Source organism: Acomys russatus, chromosome 26 (genome assembly GCF_903995435.1).
Source record: "Acomys russatus chromosome 26, mAcoRus1.1, whole genome shotgun sequence".
Lineage (NCBI taxonomy): Eukaryota > Metazoa > Chordata > Mammalia > Rodentia > Muridae > Acomys > Acomys russatus.
This window is the reverse complement of record NC_067162.1, coordinates 31,787,154-31,803,496: the sequence shown is the minus strand read 5'-3', so window position 1 is coordinate 31,803,496 and position 16,343 is coordinate 31,787,154. Positions and strand designations below refer to the sequence as shown.

Here is a 16,343-nt window from a genome sequence, read left to right as displayed (position 1 = left end):
GGCTATAAACAGTGGAGATTTGTGGCTGAACATACTGCTGGAGATTCAAGGTTAGGGGTAAGTAACTGTGAGGAAAGAACAAATTGACCATGACAAAGTAAACACAGCAGCCCTTGGCCTCTCCCTCCTCTGAATGCTAATGGTCCTGTCTCTCTGAGCAGCCTGTTTGGTCACTGAGTCATGAAGATATTTTCTGAAAGCTATTGGAATGGTGTCTGTTACCAGTTATGCTAAACACAGGACATAATGTCTCAGTCTACACTTAGGACAAGCTCTACCTCTTTCAAGTCACATGCTGGCTGGCCTGCAGCACACAGGCGGTGTGTCATTTAAATGCTACAAGGTACACCAATCACGGTCATGAGCTCCCCAAAAGATTCCAGGGTCTTTTCATTGACCTCAATGTGTTCTAGAATATTCTCTCATGTGAAGAAGAGGAGGAGGAGGAAGGAGGAGGAGGAGGAAGAGGAGGAGGAGGAGGAGGAGGAGGAGGAGGAGAAGCAACCAACATTTTCCTTATTAAAATTATAAGTAGGAGTCATATATATCCATATATATGTATAGTTTGTTTATTTATTAAAGGATTTATTTATTTTATGTGTATGAGTGTTTGCCTGCATGTATGTGTGTGTGGTGCCCTCAGAGATCAGAAGGGGGCGTCCCATCCATGAGAACTGGAGTTACAGATGGATGTGAGCTGCCCTGTCGGTACTAGAAACTGAACTCAGGTCCTCTGCAAGAGCAACAAGTGTTCTTCACTGCTATCTCTCCAGCACCACCAATACTTCTTTTAAAAAGGTAGCTGGGGAGCCGGGCGTGGTGGCGCACGCCTTTAATCCCAGCACTCGGGAGGCAGAGGCAGGCGGATCGCTGTGAGTTCGAGGCCAGCCTGGTCTACATCTACAAAGAGTTCCAGGAGTGAAGACCTGGAGCACCATTTTACATTTTGAACTACATAGATGTGTTGTCTGCCAAAGAAAAATGAGGTCAGAGAGATGCCATGGGGTTAATGGCACGTGTTGCTATTGCAGAGGACCTGGGTTTAGTTCCCAGCACTGGCTTGGTGGTTCACAACCATCCATAACTCCAGGTCCAGGGATCTGATGACCTCTTCTGACCTCTGTGGGTACCGGTCACCCACGTGGTGCACAAACATACATACATACATACATACATACATACATACATACATGCATACATACATACAAAACACTCAAATGGAATAAACAAATGTTTAAAAATTAAAAATAGCATTTAAGAAAACATTTTAAATCAAATTTAATTCATTTATTTTTGAGACAGGGTTTGTCTGTGTAGCCCTGACTGTCCTGGAATTTGCTATGTAGACCAGGCTGACCTCGAATTTAGAGAGCTGCCTGTTTTTGATGGATTTAAAGGTATGTACTGCCACTGCCTGGCTTTGAATGAAATTTTTTGTTTTTTGAGACAGGGTTTCTCTGTGTAGCCTTGGCTGTCCTAGACTCACTTTGTAGACCAGGCTGGCCTCGAACTCACAGCGATCCGCCTGCCTCTGCCTCCTGAGTGCTGGGATTAAAGGCGTGCACCATCATACCCGGCTTAAAATAAAGCCTGCTTTCTTTTTTTAATATTTATTTATTATTACGTATACAGTGCTCTGGCTGCATGTACGCCTTCAGGCCAGAAGAGGGCATAAGATCACATTACAGATGGTCGTGAGCCACCATGTGGTTGCTGGGAATTGAACTCAGGACCTCTAAAGAAGCAGTCAGTTTGGGCCCAGGGGTCCCGCTCAAACTAAGGCACCAGCCAAGGACAATACAGGAGGTAAACTTTAAACCCCTTCCCAGATCTAGCCAATGGTTAGAATATTCTCCACAGTTGAGTGGAGAGTGTGATACGACTTTCTCACGTACTCTGGTGCCTCACATTTGACCATGTCCCCTGGAGGGGGAGACCTGGTGGCACTCAGAGGAAGGACAGCAAGTAGCCAAGAAGAGACTTGATACCCTATGAGAATATACAGGGGGAGGTAATCCCCCTCAGGAACAGTCATAGGGGAGGGGAATAATGGGAAAATGGGGGGGGGGGGAGGAATGGGAGGATACAAGGGATGGGATAAACATTGAGATGTAACAAGAATAAATTAATAAAATAAAAAAAAAATAAAAATAAAAAATAAAAAAAAAAGAAGCAGTCAGTGCTCTTAACCACTGACCCATCTCTCCAGTCCAGGATTATTCTAAGTACAGTTCTAGAACACTTTAACACTTTTTCTTTCCTTTTTTTTTTTTTTTTTTTTTTAGGCAAGATTTCTGGACTGGCCTCAAATTCAAGATCTACTTGCTTCAACCTCCCAAGCACTGAGATTACAGCATTCACTTGGATAGCCAGAAGGCACTTCTTTGATAGCTGTACATCTGAATAATTTCAGTTTGTTTTTTCAAGACAGGACTCCTCTGTGTAATAGCCCTGGCTGTCCTGGACTTGCTTTTGTAGATCAGGCTGATCTCGAACTCATGAAGATCCATCTGCCTCTGCCTCCTGTGTGCTTGGATTAAAGGCATGTGCCACCACACCTGGCTATTTGAATAGTTTAGCAAGACTCTCTCAACCAATAAGCATTTCTTTGGTGCTGCAGATGAAACTGAGTGGTACAGTATTCACTAGCTTAGCATGTATGAAAGCCCTGGGTTGGACCCCCAGCACCACAAAAACAGAAAACAAAATTTTTGCAAGAAAAATCAAGGCATTTCAAGCCTATTATCACTATGGAGAGAAGTGCTGACATCAATTTATAATCCAGGACAAGGGAGGCTGAAGCAGACAGATGTTGCACTCAGAGGCCATCCTGGGCTACATGGTTAGGCCTTGTCTCAAAAAAACAACAAAACAGCCAGCCAAGTTCAAGATCTGTCCCTCCCTTCAGTGACTTTCTGACTCAATAGTAAAATCTGGAAAACCTGGACATCTCATTTCACTCATGACGCTATCTATGGTAAGAATAAAGATCAGTAACATCAGGCTGGAGAGATGGCTTGGAGGTTAAGAACACTGCTCTTCCAAAGGTCCTGAGTTCAATTCCCAGCAACCACATGATGGCTTACAACCATCTATGAGATCTGGCGCCCTCTTCTGGAGTGCAGGCATACATGCAGGCAGAACGCTGTATACATACATACATACATACATACATACATACATACATACATACATAATCAGTCATGTCTGGAGCTATAGGTCACTGGATAACACACAGGCAGTGTCACAAAAATTACAGACAGTTCTACAGCTGTGTTCATCAGAAAAGCAACTGTCTCTTTTCAATGCATTATGAAAGAATTGTTTTTTAAATCCTTATGTGTATGGCTGTTTTGCCTGCATGTATGTCTGTGCATCACATATGAACAGTGACTACAGAGGCCACAAGAGGGCGTTGGATTGTTAGTTGTCATGTGGCTACTGGGACTTGAACCCAGGTCCTTTGGAAGAGCATCCAGTGCTCTTAACTTCTGAGCCATCTCTCTAGCTACAAGAATTAAGTTCTCAAAATACAAGTTAAGTGACTTTGCTGAGCAAGCTTTGAAATAGAGAGATCGGACACCTATCTAGCTAAATGCTGTCAGATGTGTGCTACCCATGACCAGACTTATGTGGTCTTTTCTTACCTAAATTTTTGTAAATTAAAAAAAAAAATTGTACATTTAAGTCATAGCCTTCTCAGATTATTACAAATTAAGCAAGATTTGTCGTACAACTACCTGACAGCAGCAGAGTGCCCTGGGAATTCCTATCTATTAGTACCAGAGATTAAACATTAGATTCAGATGCTGGCACTAAGAGTGGGCTGTCCCTTCCTGTCACTAACCCTCAGTTCCTGTGGTAGTGGAATCACCGAGTCCTAATGAGCGATCTATTCATGCTAGGAGGCTATCAGCGTGTGATAGAGGTAATTGTAAAATGGTCTATTTCCTTTGCTTCACACAATCACAAGAACCTCAACCTCTATGCTTAAATTTCCCCAACAGTTTAGCGAGTTCCAAGAAAAACAATCATCTGAGGCCCAGCACCGCAGACAGTAAAACATAACCTCACGTTGGCTTTTCTTTACTGGTAGAAAGACAACTCCAAACTGTTGTCTGGTTCCTACTTCACATCCCTTAACATGGTAAAACCAGGATGACTGTATGAAACTATCAATTGAGAAATCCACTTCCAACAAAGAACCCTGAAGAGCCACCTCCCCGTTAACAAAATGTTAGCAGAGGTAAAGAAGAACTTCGTGTACCCCAACTTTTTCATCCAGAACACCCAAAAAGTACAACACCAACATTTCTTTAAAAAAAAAAGTTTGATTTTTTTTTTTTTAAGCAACTGTAGTCAGGACAAGAAAAGGAAAACAGTATCTTTATTGTGTAGTTCTAACAAACATTCAGTGTGCACATTCCAGTAGAAAGAGACAAAGATCATTGTTCAAAATAAGCTGAAATCAAATAGGTAAACAAACTCCATCGTTGAATACACAAAAGGAATGTTAATATTAGTCGCTCACAGTCGAGGGTGCAGTAAAACGTGAGTTAAATAACTGAACGGACGTCCTGAAGCAGCCGGTGTAGGCGTGGGCAAGAAGTGGTCACTGAAATGCATGAGTAAGACACTAGGCATAAAGGCAGGTGGCTGGCACATCTGTACTTCAGAGCCCCCCTCCTAGGCCACCCCCACAAATTCCAAAGCTGGCCAAACGTGAGGGAGCTCGCCACTACTTTCGGAATAGCTGGCAACTGAACAGCACAGCTTCAAAAAACGTGAGTTTCTTGTTGAGACATGACATGTCTAAGTCCATTTCCCCTGGGGTTGGAGGCAAAGAACATTTGTGCTCTGTGCTTCGGTCATCTCGGGTGGACTCCAGCCAGATGGGTATCGCCTGAGAGAAGGAAGTGGGAACGCCATATGTGGTGACACACCTGGCTTGTAAAAAAGTGCTTTTCACTGCTCCCCATCAGCACTAAGTGAGCAGAAGGCCCAGTGGCAACTGCTGAAAGAGGCAGCTCAAATGATCATTTTGGACAGATTTGTCTCTGCTTAAGTAACCACACAAGGAGACACAATAAACACAGTTCCTACACTTTGTCCTGTGCTTTCTTTACAAATGTGCACATCGCTTGGGGATGGAAACCAGCTCTCAGGGCCGGGTAGAAACTTTCACCTTGTATCTTGGAAGAACAAATTTCTCTTTTGTGTTCACCAGTTACCTGTAGAGTGTGTGGCAACAGAATAAAGCATCAAATAACCCACAGGTCGGGGGATACAGGCAGCCAACAGAGACTGGCTCCCCTTGCTCTTAATAATGGTTTTCATGACCCTCAAATGTCAAAGCTTCTTTGACAAGCTCTTTTTTCTTTTTTTCTAACCTTTATTTTATGTGCATTGGTGTTTTGGCTGCGTGTATGTCCATGTGAAGGTGCCAGATCTTGGAGTTACAGTTGTAAGCTGCCATGTGGGTGCTTGGATTTGAACCTGGGTCCTCTGGAAGAGCAGTCAGTGCCCTTAACCACTGAGCCATCTCTCCAGCCCCCTTAAACTCCCCACTGCCCTTTTTAAAAGCATTTGGTGCACATACTGTATTGCTGTGTTGTTTAGGAAAGGCCTTGACAAACTCTCACATAAGATCTACCTCTTGGTTATGTAGGTAACAGAATCACAGGAAATAGACCTGAAAAGTTTTTTGGGGGGCGGGGATGGGTTATTTTGAACCAGTTTCACTATGTAGCTCTGGCTGGCCTGGAGCTTGTTATGTAGACCAGACTGGCCTATAACTCAAGAGAACTGTGTGCTTCTGCCTTCCAAGTACTGCGATTAAAGATTGAAAAATAAATAAAAAGAAGCAGGAGCATTTTTTTAATAATTTAAAATGGCATCATATTATCCATAGTTCAAAAGAAACCCTGGGTTAATAATAATCAGTCTAATGACGAATTTCATGGATGGTAAAGACAAACTTTCCTTCTGGCTCTCAGTTTAAAAAAAAAAAAACCACTTCAGCTATAAGCAGGAAAAGAACACAGATGTGAAATAGAAAAACACACTTTTCGTATTGATGTTTACTGTAGGAATATCAAAACACCAATTCTACTTAAAAATAGTTCTTTTATTGGTGGGGGGTGTGCAGTTGAGACGGGGTCTTTCTATGTAGTGCTGACTGTCCTGGAACTCGCTATGTAGGCCAGAGCTCAACTCGGAGATCCTCCTGCCCCTGCCTCCCCAGCACTGGGATTGGAGGTGTGCACCACCATGCCCAGCCGAAAATGCAGCTCTTTAATATCCCCTATAAGCCGCTGGATGTGAAGAGATGGCCAACACACATTCACAACTAATCCGTTATCCCCAGGCGTGGTGTTGGCCTGAATGTTCCCTTCTTGCACGTCACTGTGCCTGTTCTTTCCCTCTACCCAGCGTACTTCAGCAGCTCGGCTGTCACAGCAAGGAGACCCCGAGACCCCACACACAGACCTTCTCTGCGTTTATGTGGAGGTGGACGCAGACATGCCACTTTTCTTACAGGGTAACTACTCTTTTGATCTATCAAACAATATTACAGATGTTTCTAAAGATAAGTTTAATTAAGTCTACATCCCTGATATATAAAAGTCCCCTAGAAATTACTCTAAAATATCATATCCAAGTATGCAAGGAAAAGGCTAAGATTATTTTGATGAATTCTGAATTCATTCAGCTGCTAAATCGCAGGATACAAGTCCTGGGCTGAACTTTTTCTTAAATAGTTTGCTCGAGCAAACTGGTTTACTGTGCTGTTTCCTGTCTTGTCAACCCCTGGCAAGCTGGAAGGGAGGGAGGGAGGACACTTCCCAATATCTCTGTTCCTTCTGGAATCCAGTGGCTTCCTGTTGGATATGACAGCAGCCCAGGAGCAGACTGGTAATGGACAAAGGATATGAAGAAAAAGCATAAATAACTAAAAAAAACACCTGGGGTACTGTTGAGTACCGTCACAGAGAAAAAGAATAAAGTCAGAGATGCCAGGAAAACGCCTGGACCAATAAGAAACAGTAATTTTAAATAATTACCTACTTTCCAACGAGATACATAACCAAGGAAGGAAAAAACAAAGCTTCTAGATTTATCATTATTATTCTCAATAGAAAAAGACGAACAAAAATCAACAAGTTGGAGCAATGGAGGTAAAACACAGATGAAAGCAGAAATATCTTGGCGTGGTGTGAATCTGCCCACCAGTGGCATGCCCACCAGTGACAGCTACATGTAAGTCATTTAACCAAGATAAATACGAGGTCAAATTTGGGTCTCTTTCTTTTAAAAAGTGAATCAAAAATGTGCTAATCAGTAAAGAAAACAGCAGCAAGAGCCTTTTGTGAAGCCCCCTGGACATAGTCAGACTTTAGTGGTATTCCCTGGATAGCTGCAGCCATCTTTCACCAGTGAAGGCAGCCAGGAGGGAAGATGGATAGAAACTGGTATCAGACCAGAGAGCGCATGTTGGTAACTTCTTTAAATTGCCCTCCTGTACATAGATTGCTCTGAAGTCAGCCCTTCTTGGGCTCTTCTACCATAAGAAATCAAAGGGATACAGTTTTCTGACGTACTCTTGGGGAAAGGGGGTTGGACTTAGGGACAGGAGGGACAGCTATACTATCTGGGAAGGAGACAGCCACACGGTAATAGTAGTAGCAGTGGTCTTCTTCTTTTGTATATTTAAAAAAATTGTATCTCGTGTGTGTGTGTGTGTGTGTGTGTGTGTGTGTATTTTTACACAAGGGCCAAAGCACACATGTGGAGGTCAGAGGACAGGTATTGGCAGTTGGTTCTCTCCTTCTACCATGTGGGTCCAGGAAATCAAACTCTGGTCGCCAGGCTTTGTGGCAACTGCTTTTACCCAATGAGCCATCTTGCTGGCCCCTTACTTTTAATAAATCACAAAGCATTTGGTAGCTGTGTTTTAAATAAGAGATACACATTTTAACATCATGAATTAAATACCTTATGATAAATGACCAAATTAAATCAGAACCAAAAAAATTTACTTAAAAGAAAAATGGGAAAAGATTAAAAACTAGACTGCTATTGCCTTAAATATGTCTAATGTGAATTCCAAGTATCAGAAATCATGTATTGTCCCAGAAAGGCCATGTCACTACAACATAGGGACTCTAAATCATTGGCATAAACTCTTGAATGAGTGAGAAGAGACTCTCGCAAGGACACAATGTGAGCAGGTGCTTCAGGCGTCTCTGGCTGATGAAGGACTCTGGTCCTACACTGAAGGAAGATAGATATCTGGTCAACCATCTTGGCTCCAAGGGGAAAGAAACAAACTGGCAGGACTCAAGGAGGGAGCACCGCTGCAGCCCCCAAGCAAGTCTCTACTTCTCACTCCCAGGGGAATATTCTCCCACACCTCAACATGGTCCTCAGGAGGATTTGCTGTCGGTCGTGAAGTGACGATACAGGAAACCTATAAGAATAGCGCCCACGATGGGAACAATCCAATACCCCCAGCAACTAGAAAAGTGGGAAGAAAAAGCAATAAAGTTAATATTGTATCCAAAAAAATTGAATGTTTTCAGCACCTATATTTAATATTCATGGGACAGGGGTCTTGATTTATGTTGATTTTCTCTTAATTAAAGTGCTTTACTATACAGTATGTGAAAAAAAACAAACAAACAAAAAAGCCAATTCCACATTTATTTGTGTATGTACACACATGTGCCCAGGCATGGCATGATGTACATGTGGAGGTCAGAGGGCAACATGTGGGAGTTGATTCTCTCCTTCTACCACATGGGAACTTGAGGCATCAGATTTGGCTTGTGTCTTTACTTGTTGAGCCATCTAGCAGGGCCCTGAAGTACCCCCTCCCCTTAAAAAGAGGTAAAAAACAAAAACAAAAAAGATCTAACTTGAAGGGCAAGATTGTGTAGGCCTTTAATCCCAGCACTTGGGAGGCAAAAGCAAGCAAATCTCTGAAAACACAAGGCCACACAGTGATACTTTGTCTCCAAAACAAAGAAACAAAAAGGATGTAGCTTAGTGGTACAGTGCTGATTTACCATGCACAAGACCCTGACTTTGAACCCTAGCACCAAACACAACAAAACCAGATTGTATTGTAAGTATCAAACATATGTGCAAGCTGGACACAGTGGTACATGCATGCAAGCCGAGCACCGTGGAGGCTGAGGCAGGAGAACTGCTGCAACATAAAGGCCATCCTGGGGTACATTGTAAGTGCCAGTCCAGCATCAGCTAAGTATCAAACTGCTGTCAAAAAAGCAAACACACAAACAAAAAAAGAACAAAACAAAACCAGATGCATAGGCACAGTCCAGAATTTGGATGCTGAGGCACGAATATCAAGAGTTTAAGGACTAGGAGATAGTTATTAAAGTGCCTGCTTTGTAAGTTAAGAACTTGAGTGTGATCCCCAGGACTCAAGTAAAAGTTCAGGGCACAGGGGATAGGGAATAATATTGGGTGGATCCAGGGACTCGCCAGGCTAATGGAAGCAGTGAGAGGCCGTGTCTCAAAGGAGACAGTGTTCCTCAGGATGAAATCTGCACCCCATGCACAGACATACATGCAAATACACACATACATTAAAAAATGTTTACACTCGCTCTGATATTTCAAAAGAAAATTGAAATATAAATACTAATATATATATATATTTATATATATGTGTATATATATATATATATATACACACACACTCCATTCTAGGTGTTTCTACGAAGACATTGTTGTTTCTGGGTTGTGGAATTATAGATATTAAAACTTGCCTTTGTAATTTTTAAACAAGTTATTACACTGCAATACTAATTTTTCTGTGTATGGTGCTAGGGGCTGGACTTCACGGGGAAATGATCATTCTGCGGATATTTTTATATTATCTACCCTATTATAGCTTTAGAAGCAATAGTATCTATCCATGGGTAACATTTCTCTTCCCTACCAAGGAAACACAACATAATATTTGCACCTCAAGTAAGAAGCTGGGAATGGAAGTCAGGTGGCTAGACTCTCAACGTCTAGATTTTTGGGGGGGATGGTTGTTTTTTTTTTTTTTTTTTAAGATTTACTATTAATTTTATGTCTATGAATATATGTATGGGTACCGTGGGCTCATAGTACCCTCAGAGGCCAAAGGAGGGTATCAGATCCCTCTGGAACGGGAGTTGTGGATGGCTTTGAGCCATCAGGTAGGTGCTGGGAACTAAACCCAGGTCTTCTGCAAAAGCAACTGCTCTTAAGCACTGAACCATCTCTCCAGCCCCTTAATGTATAGTTTCAATTTTGAACACTAATGAGGGTACACAAAGAAAGCACAGGTTGTTCTAAAAGAAGTTAACCAAGTGGCAAGGTGACTTCCCTTAGGAATTTCAGAGCAGTCACCACTCCGCTGGCCTGCACTCACTTTGCAGAGCATGCTGGCCTCAAACTCACAGAGATCCACCTGCTTCTGCCTCCCGAGCGCTGGGACTACAGGTGTGCACCACCATATCCAGCTGACACCACTCTCCTTAAAACAATTATTTTATATATTTTAAAAATGTTTTATGTGTATGGGTGTTTGGTCTGTATGTGTCTATACACTTGCACGTCTTGTGCCTGAGGAGACAGAAGAAGATGTCAGATCCTCTGGAACTGAAATTACAGATGGTTGTGAGCTACCATGTGGGTTCTGAGTACTAAACCTGGGCCCCTTAGAAGAGCAGCAAGTGCTCTTAACTGCTAAGCCATCTCTCCAGCCCCCTTAAAACAATTCTTTAATAGAGCTTATTAGCTCTGCCCAGTTTAGATTGTAAGGCTTTTTATGACCCAAATGACTTGGCTGTCCCTCTACTTAAGATATACAGTCTTGATATGAAAAAGTTCCAAGCCAATAAAACCAGCTGAGATTGTTAACAAAATTTATTCTCTTTGCCTAAATACACTTAGCATGGTGTGCATAGAAATAGAGAACGGCTGCCATCAAGCCTCACGTCACTTTTGCTACTGTTTAAGTGCCACTGTGAAGTCAAACAGGAATTGCATTTCCACTATACTCAAGGAGACTGAGTACCAATAACCTCATGTCACAGACAGCATTTTCATCTTGGAGATTTGTCCAAGTTATTGCAAGTAATTGTGATTTATTAAACTTTTATTGCTTAGTAATATTTTACCATATAACTATCTATACTAGTACCCATTACTGAATGGATATTTGAATTTTTCCCAATGTCTTGAATAATGTTGCTATAAATATTCTTTTTTTGTTGTGTTATTTAGAGATAGGGTCTCACTATGTAGCACTGGCTGGCCTGGAGCTCACTACGTAGACCAGGATGATCTTGAACTCACACACACACACACACACACACACACCTGCCTCTGCCTCCCAAGTTCTGGGATTAAAGGTTTTTGTCACCACACCCAAATTTTTTTTACAATTTATTTAGTTTATATGTATGGGCAATTTGCCTGAATGTATGTCTGTGCATCACATGAGTGCCTGGTGCTCTCAAAGGTCAAAAGGTGTCAGATCCCCTAGAACTGGAGTTACAGCTGGTTGTAACTGTCATGTGGGTGCTAGAACCAAACCTAGGTCCTCTGCAAGAGTAGCCAGTGTTTTTTAATACTGAGCCATCTCTCCAACCCTAGCTATAAACATTTATATATCTGTTTCCCTGTACCTTTCTTTTGGGACACAGTCTTATTATGCTGCCAAGGTTGGTCCTAAAACTCTTGGTTCAAGAGCCGGGTGTGGTGGCGCACACCTTTGATCTCAGCACTCTGGAGGCAGAGGCAGGTGGATCTCTGTGAGTTTGAGGCCAGCCTGGTCTACAAAGTGAGTCCAGGACAGCCAAGGCTACACAGAGAAACCCTTTCTCAAAAAACAAAACAAAACAAAAACTCCTGAGTCAAGCAATCCTCCCTAGTAACTAGGACCACAAGGCAGGTACACTATGCCCTGGTTTGTATCATGTTTCTATTACAGGTCTCTTAGAAATGGAATTGTTAGGTCAGAAGTTATTCATCCCGTTGGTTTTATCAGGCACTGCCAAAATGTTCTCAAAGCAAATGTTCCCATTAATACCCCTGTGGAGAGGTAAAGGGTCTTGGTGACTCACTCCCCAATGAGCAAGTCTTCATATGCATAGAAAGTATAGGTTTGCCCATCCAGGTGTGAAGGAGACCTATGATTTTTATGATAATGACATTAAGCCTTTTCCCCATGCTTGTCTTTTTTTTTTTTTCAAGACAGGGTTTCTCTGTGTAGCCTTGACTATCCTGAACTCACTTTATAGACCAGAACTCAGTCATCTGACTGCCTTTGCCTCCTGAGTGAGGGGATTAAAGGCATGCGCCACCACCGCCAGGCCCCATGATTGTCTTGTGTAAAGTATTTAAATGCAAGTCTTTGTGCATATTCTATGCATATGTTTGGATAATAATTCTTTTTAAAACAACACTGATTCTTTGGAAATTTCATACACTCATGTAACAGTATTTTGGTGCTCCCCTACCCCAGCTCTCTCGGACTTACAACCCCCCCACCCCCCAGCCCCACCCCACCCCCGCCATCTCCCTGTCAACTTCACAGTCTCTACTTTAAAATAGCTAATACTCTCCCACTGCAAAACCAACTAGTGCTGCCATGGCTCCATAGAAATTCTTTGCTTTGGTTTTTCTTTTTAAATGTTTATGTATGTGGCCAGGCAGTAGCGGCACAGGCCTTTTATGCCAGCACTCAGGAGGCAGAGGCAGGCAGATCTCTGAGTCTGAGGCCAGCTTATCTACAGAGCGAGTTCAAAGACAGCCAGAGCTGCACAGTGAAACCCTGTTTCAAAACAAACAAAAATTTAAGTATATGTATACTTTGCCTACATGTCTGTCTGTCTACTAAGTACATGTCTGGTGCCCACATAGGCCAGAAGAGGGCATAAGACACCCACCCACCCCACCACACCCCCCATGCTGAAATTAGAGGTAGTGTGAGCCACCATATAGGTTCTGGGACTCAAACCTGGTCCTCTAAAACAACAACAACAACAACAAACAGCCAGTGGTCTTCACTGCCGAGCCATCTCTTCAGCCCCGAGATGTGCATATTTAGAAAGAACCTATTGCCAGACATTATATAGAGTATAAGAAGTCTCTTAGGGAGATACTCACCTTTTGCATGTACTGCTTCCTGAAGGATCCTGAAGAAGTCATAGGTTCAAAAATAACAAGAAGAAAACATTATTAGTACAGGGCATTTAAGTCTTCCTGGACACCTAGGTAAGCTGTCGATAGTGACAGAATTTCCTTCGTGCATTTTAATGCCTACAACCTCTAGACAACGGGTAGACTTAGAATCTTTTACTTCTAATAACACATTGGTATTTCTTAGTGAAGAATCACTAACGAGAACATAGAAATGACCTAAGATTTTTACATGTAGAAATATCAGTGATAAAACTCTACTAAAATGAACTAATATTTTCAGTTATAATGATAGGCCTATTAACCAGGCTTGCCACCAGCACAGCTAAGATCACATTTTCTGAAAACATTTTTTTTTTTTTTTTTTTTGGTTTTTCGAGACAAAGTTTCTCTGTGTATTCTTAGCTGTCCTGGACTCACTTTGTAGACCAGGCCTGCCTCGAACTCACAGCGATCCACCTGCCTCTGCTTCCCAAGTGCTGGGATTAAAGTCGTGCGCCACCATGCCCGGCCTGAAAACATTTTCAAAAGCCCTCCAAAGTTTTCTCTTGCAAAACTATCTGTCAGCTGACCAATGTTCCTGGACAAGTAGACTTCTGCTTCATGGCTTACAGAAATGATCCAGCTTACTCTTTGAAACTGAAACCAGGGACTTTGGGGGATTATTTAACACTTTTTTCTTTTTAAGATTTATTTAATGTTATGTGCATAAGTGTTTGATTACATGTATGCATGTGCACCAGGAGAGGGTGCTGAACACCCTGGAACTTGAGTTATAAACACTTGCAAACTTCCATATGGTTTCTGGAGATCAAACCTGGGTCATCTGCAAGAGCAAGCAACGTTTTAATCACTGAGCCATTTCTCCAACCTGGGATTATTTAACAATGAAAAGGGGAAGAGAAGGGAAGAGAAGTTAAAGGAAAGAAAATGGTAAATGAATCTTTTTTTCTTCTGAGACAGATGCAGTCTGGGTAGTCTAGGGAAGCCCTGAAGTCCAGATCCGCCTGCTTTGGCTTCCGGGTGCTGAGACTACAAGTACGCATCACCATAACTGCCTCCAAAATAATCTTAACACTTAGACGAGGGCAGTAGCTGCAGAGGTGCCTCAGCAGTTAAGAGCTGGCTGCTCTTCCAGAGGACCTGGGTTCAATTCCTAGCACCCAAATAATGGCTTCAGCTGTCTGTGACTGCTGCCCCATGGGAATCTGACACCCTCTTCTGGCTTCCACAAACACCAGGCATGCATGTGGTGCACTGACATGCAAGCAAGCAAAACACCCAAACACATAAATAAATAAATTTGGGGGAATAAGAAGCAATGAATTACTGATATATGTGACAACATGGATGATCCTTTAAAACATTGTGCTATGCTAAGTGAGAAAGGGCAGTCACAAAAGGCCACCTGTTACAGAGTCCCTTTATATGGACAGTGAGTTGAAACTGAAAGTAGATCAGCAGTTGCCTCAGTCTGGGCCTGAGAAGTAAATGGAGTACGGCTGCTAAGAGGCCACGGCTTCTTTCTGGAGTCATCAAGTAGTTCTAAAGTTGATTTTGATTATTATTTTACGGTGCCATGAATGAACCAGAAACACTGTCATACAGATGAATACATACTTCAAGCCTGAAAAGACACAGCTGGAGCCTCTACATTTCAAACCTTTTATACTCTTTTTATATGCAAAGTTCTAAATGTGCGCTAACCGCAGTGAGCCTTGGACTGCATTAAGTAAGGAAAAAAGGAGTAATGTGCTGAGGTAGTAATTATTTCTGACAAGTAAGAAATATGTAAAATATATGGGTTTTGTTGGGTTTTTTTTGTTTGTTTGTTTGTTTGTTTTTTAACTATACCCCTGTTTTAAAAGCAATCCATTCCTGGAGGGGAAAAAAAAGAACTTGCCTGACACACTGGAGGAATGAAAAGAGAAAGCATCCATGCCCGTCAGGACACTGACAGCACAGTAAGTGCTTAGCTATGGCCTCTTTTTAGTCAGAAATATTGAGACACTTAAAGCACAGCCATGACAATCAAGTCCTTCAGTCAGGTTAGAAAGAAGCCACCTAAATTTAGTTTAGTTTTGTTGTTCTATTCTCTTCCAGTGTTTGGTTACCAATTATAACAGCACTTTCTTCAGACCCAGCTCCCAAATAATGACACAGAGGCTTTTTATTAACCATGAAAGCTTCGCCTCAGCTTAGGCCTCTTCCCAACTAGCTCTTCTACTTAAACTAACCCCTTCATACTGACCCATGTCAGCCACATGGCTCGCTACCTCTCACTCCCTCAGTCCTGGCACCTGGTTCTTCCTCTGCAAATCCCCCATGCCTGATTCTTTTCCCGAGCTCCTATCTCTCGGCAAGTCCCACCTTGCTCTCCTGCCTCTGTTATAGGCCATTCAACCAGAAGGTGTTGAGTGTTTACAAAATATGATGCATTCATAAAAATAATGACCAAAGTTCAGCCCGCAATCAGATCTCTAATGGTATAGAAATAATCAATTGCATAATACAAAGATGACCTTTATACAGTCCACAAAAAGATCACCCCAACATTTTCTCTAAAACTAAAAAATTTTAAGTGACTTTTTTTGCCTTCTCCCACACTTCCCACAACCCTCATTTCCATGTCAAAACTGCTGAATCTAATTTAAACTTAGGTGGAATTCCTACAAGCTACAAATAAATTTAGTTTATTCCTTCTGGTGTCCCAGGTCCATCTGGCTGAGTAAGTCCGTGTCCAGATGCTGGTGCTCTCTACCTTCCCTATGGAAAGTGGTAATAGCAACACTAAGATTACAGTAATGGGAGAGCAGATCAACTCTTCCACAAGAAGCCCTACCACATAGCCAATGTGCAGGTTCTTTATCTTCCAAGGAGTATACTTGCAAACAACACAGTTTCTGAGTCTACTATTATTTCAGGCCAGTATTATTAATAATGAAAAGCAAGTGCTGAGCTGAGCATGGTGACACCTGGTAGCACCATCACTGGGGAGGAGGAAGCAGGAGGACCAAGTGCCCACGGCCAGGCTGCGCCATGACCCTGCCTCAAAAACAAACGAAAACAAAACAAACTGACTCCTGGGCTGAGGCTACGGCTTAGTCAGTAAAATGCCTGCTGCATGAGGATCT

The 16,343-nt window shown here is 42.3% G+C and overlaps 1 protein-coding gene across 1 annotated transcript in view; it reads right to left on the bottom strand.

The window, feature by feature from the left end:
- Positions 1 to 7,728: 7,728 nt before the first annotated feature.
- The window catches only part of LOC127209030 (cytochrome b5 type B), a 29,217-nt gene continuing 20,602 nt past the window's right edge, over positions 7,729 to 16,343 (bottom strand). The window contains exons 4-5 of the mRNA XM_051168569.1: positions 13,177 to 13,205; positions 7,729 to 8,517 (exon numbers count right to left, since the gene is read on the bottom strand). Of these exons, the coding sequence (XP_051024526.1) occupies positions 8,427 to 8,517; positions 13,177 to 13,205 (120 nt within the window). The 3' untranslated portion in view covers positions 7,729 to 8,426. The remainder of the gene's footprint in view (positions 8,518 to 13,176; positions 13,206 to 16,343) is intronic.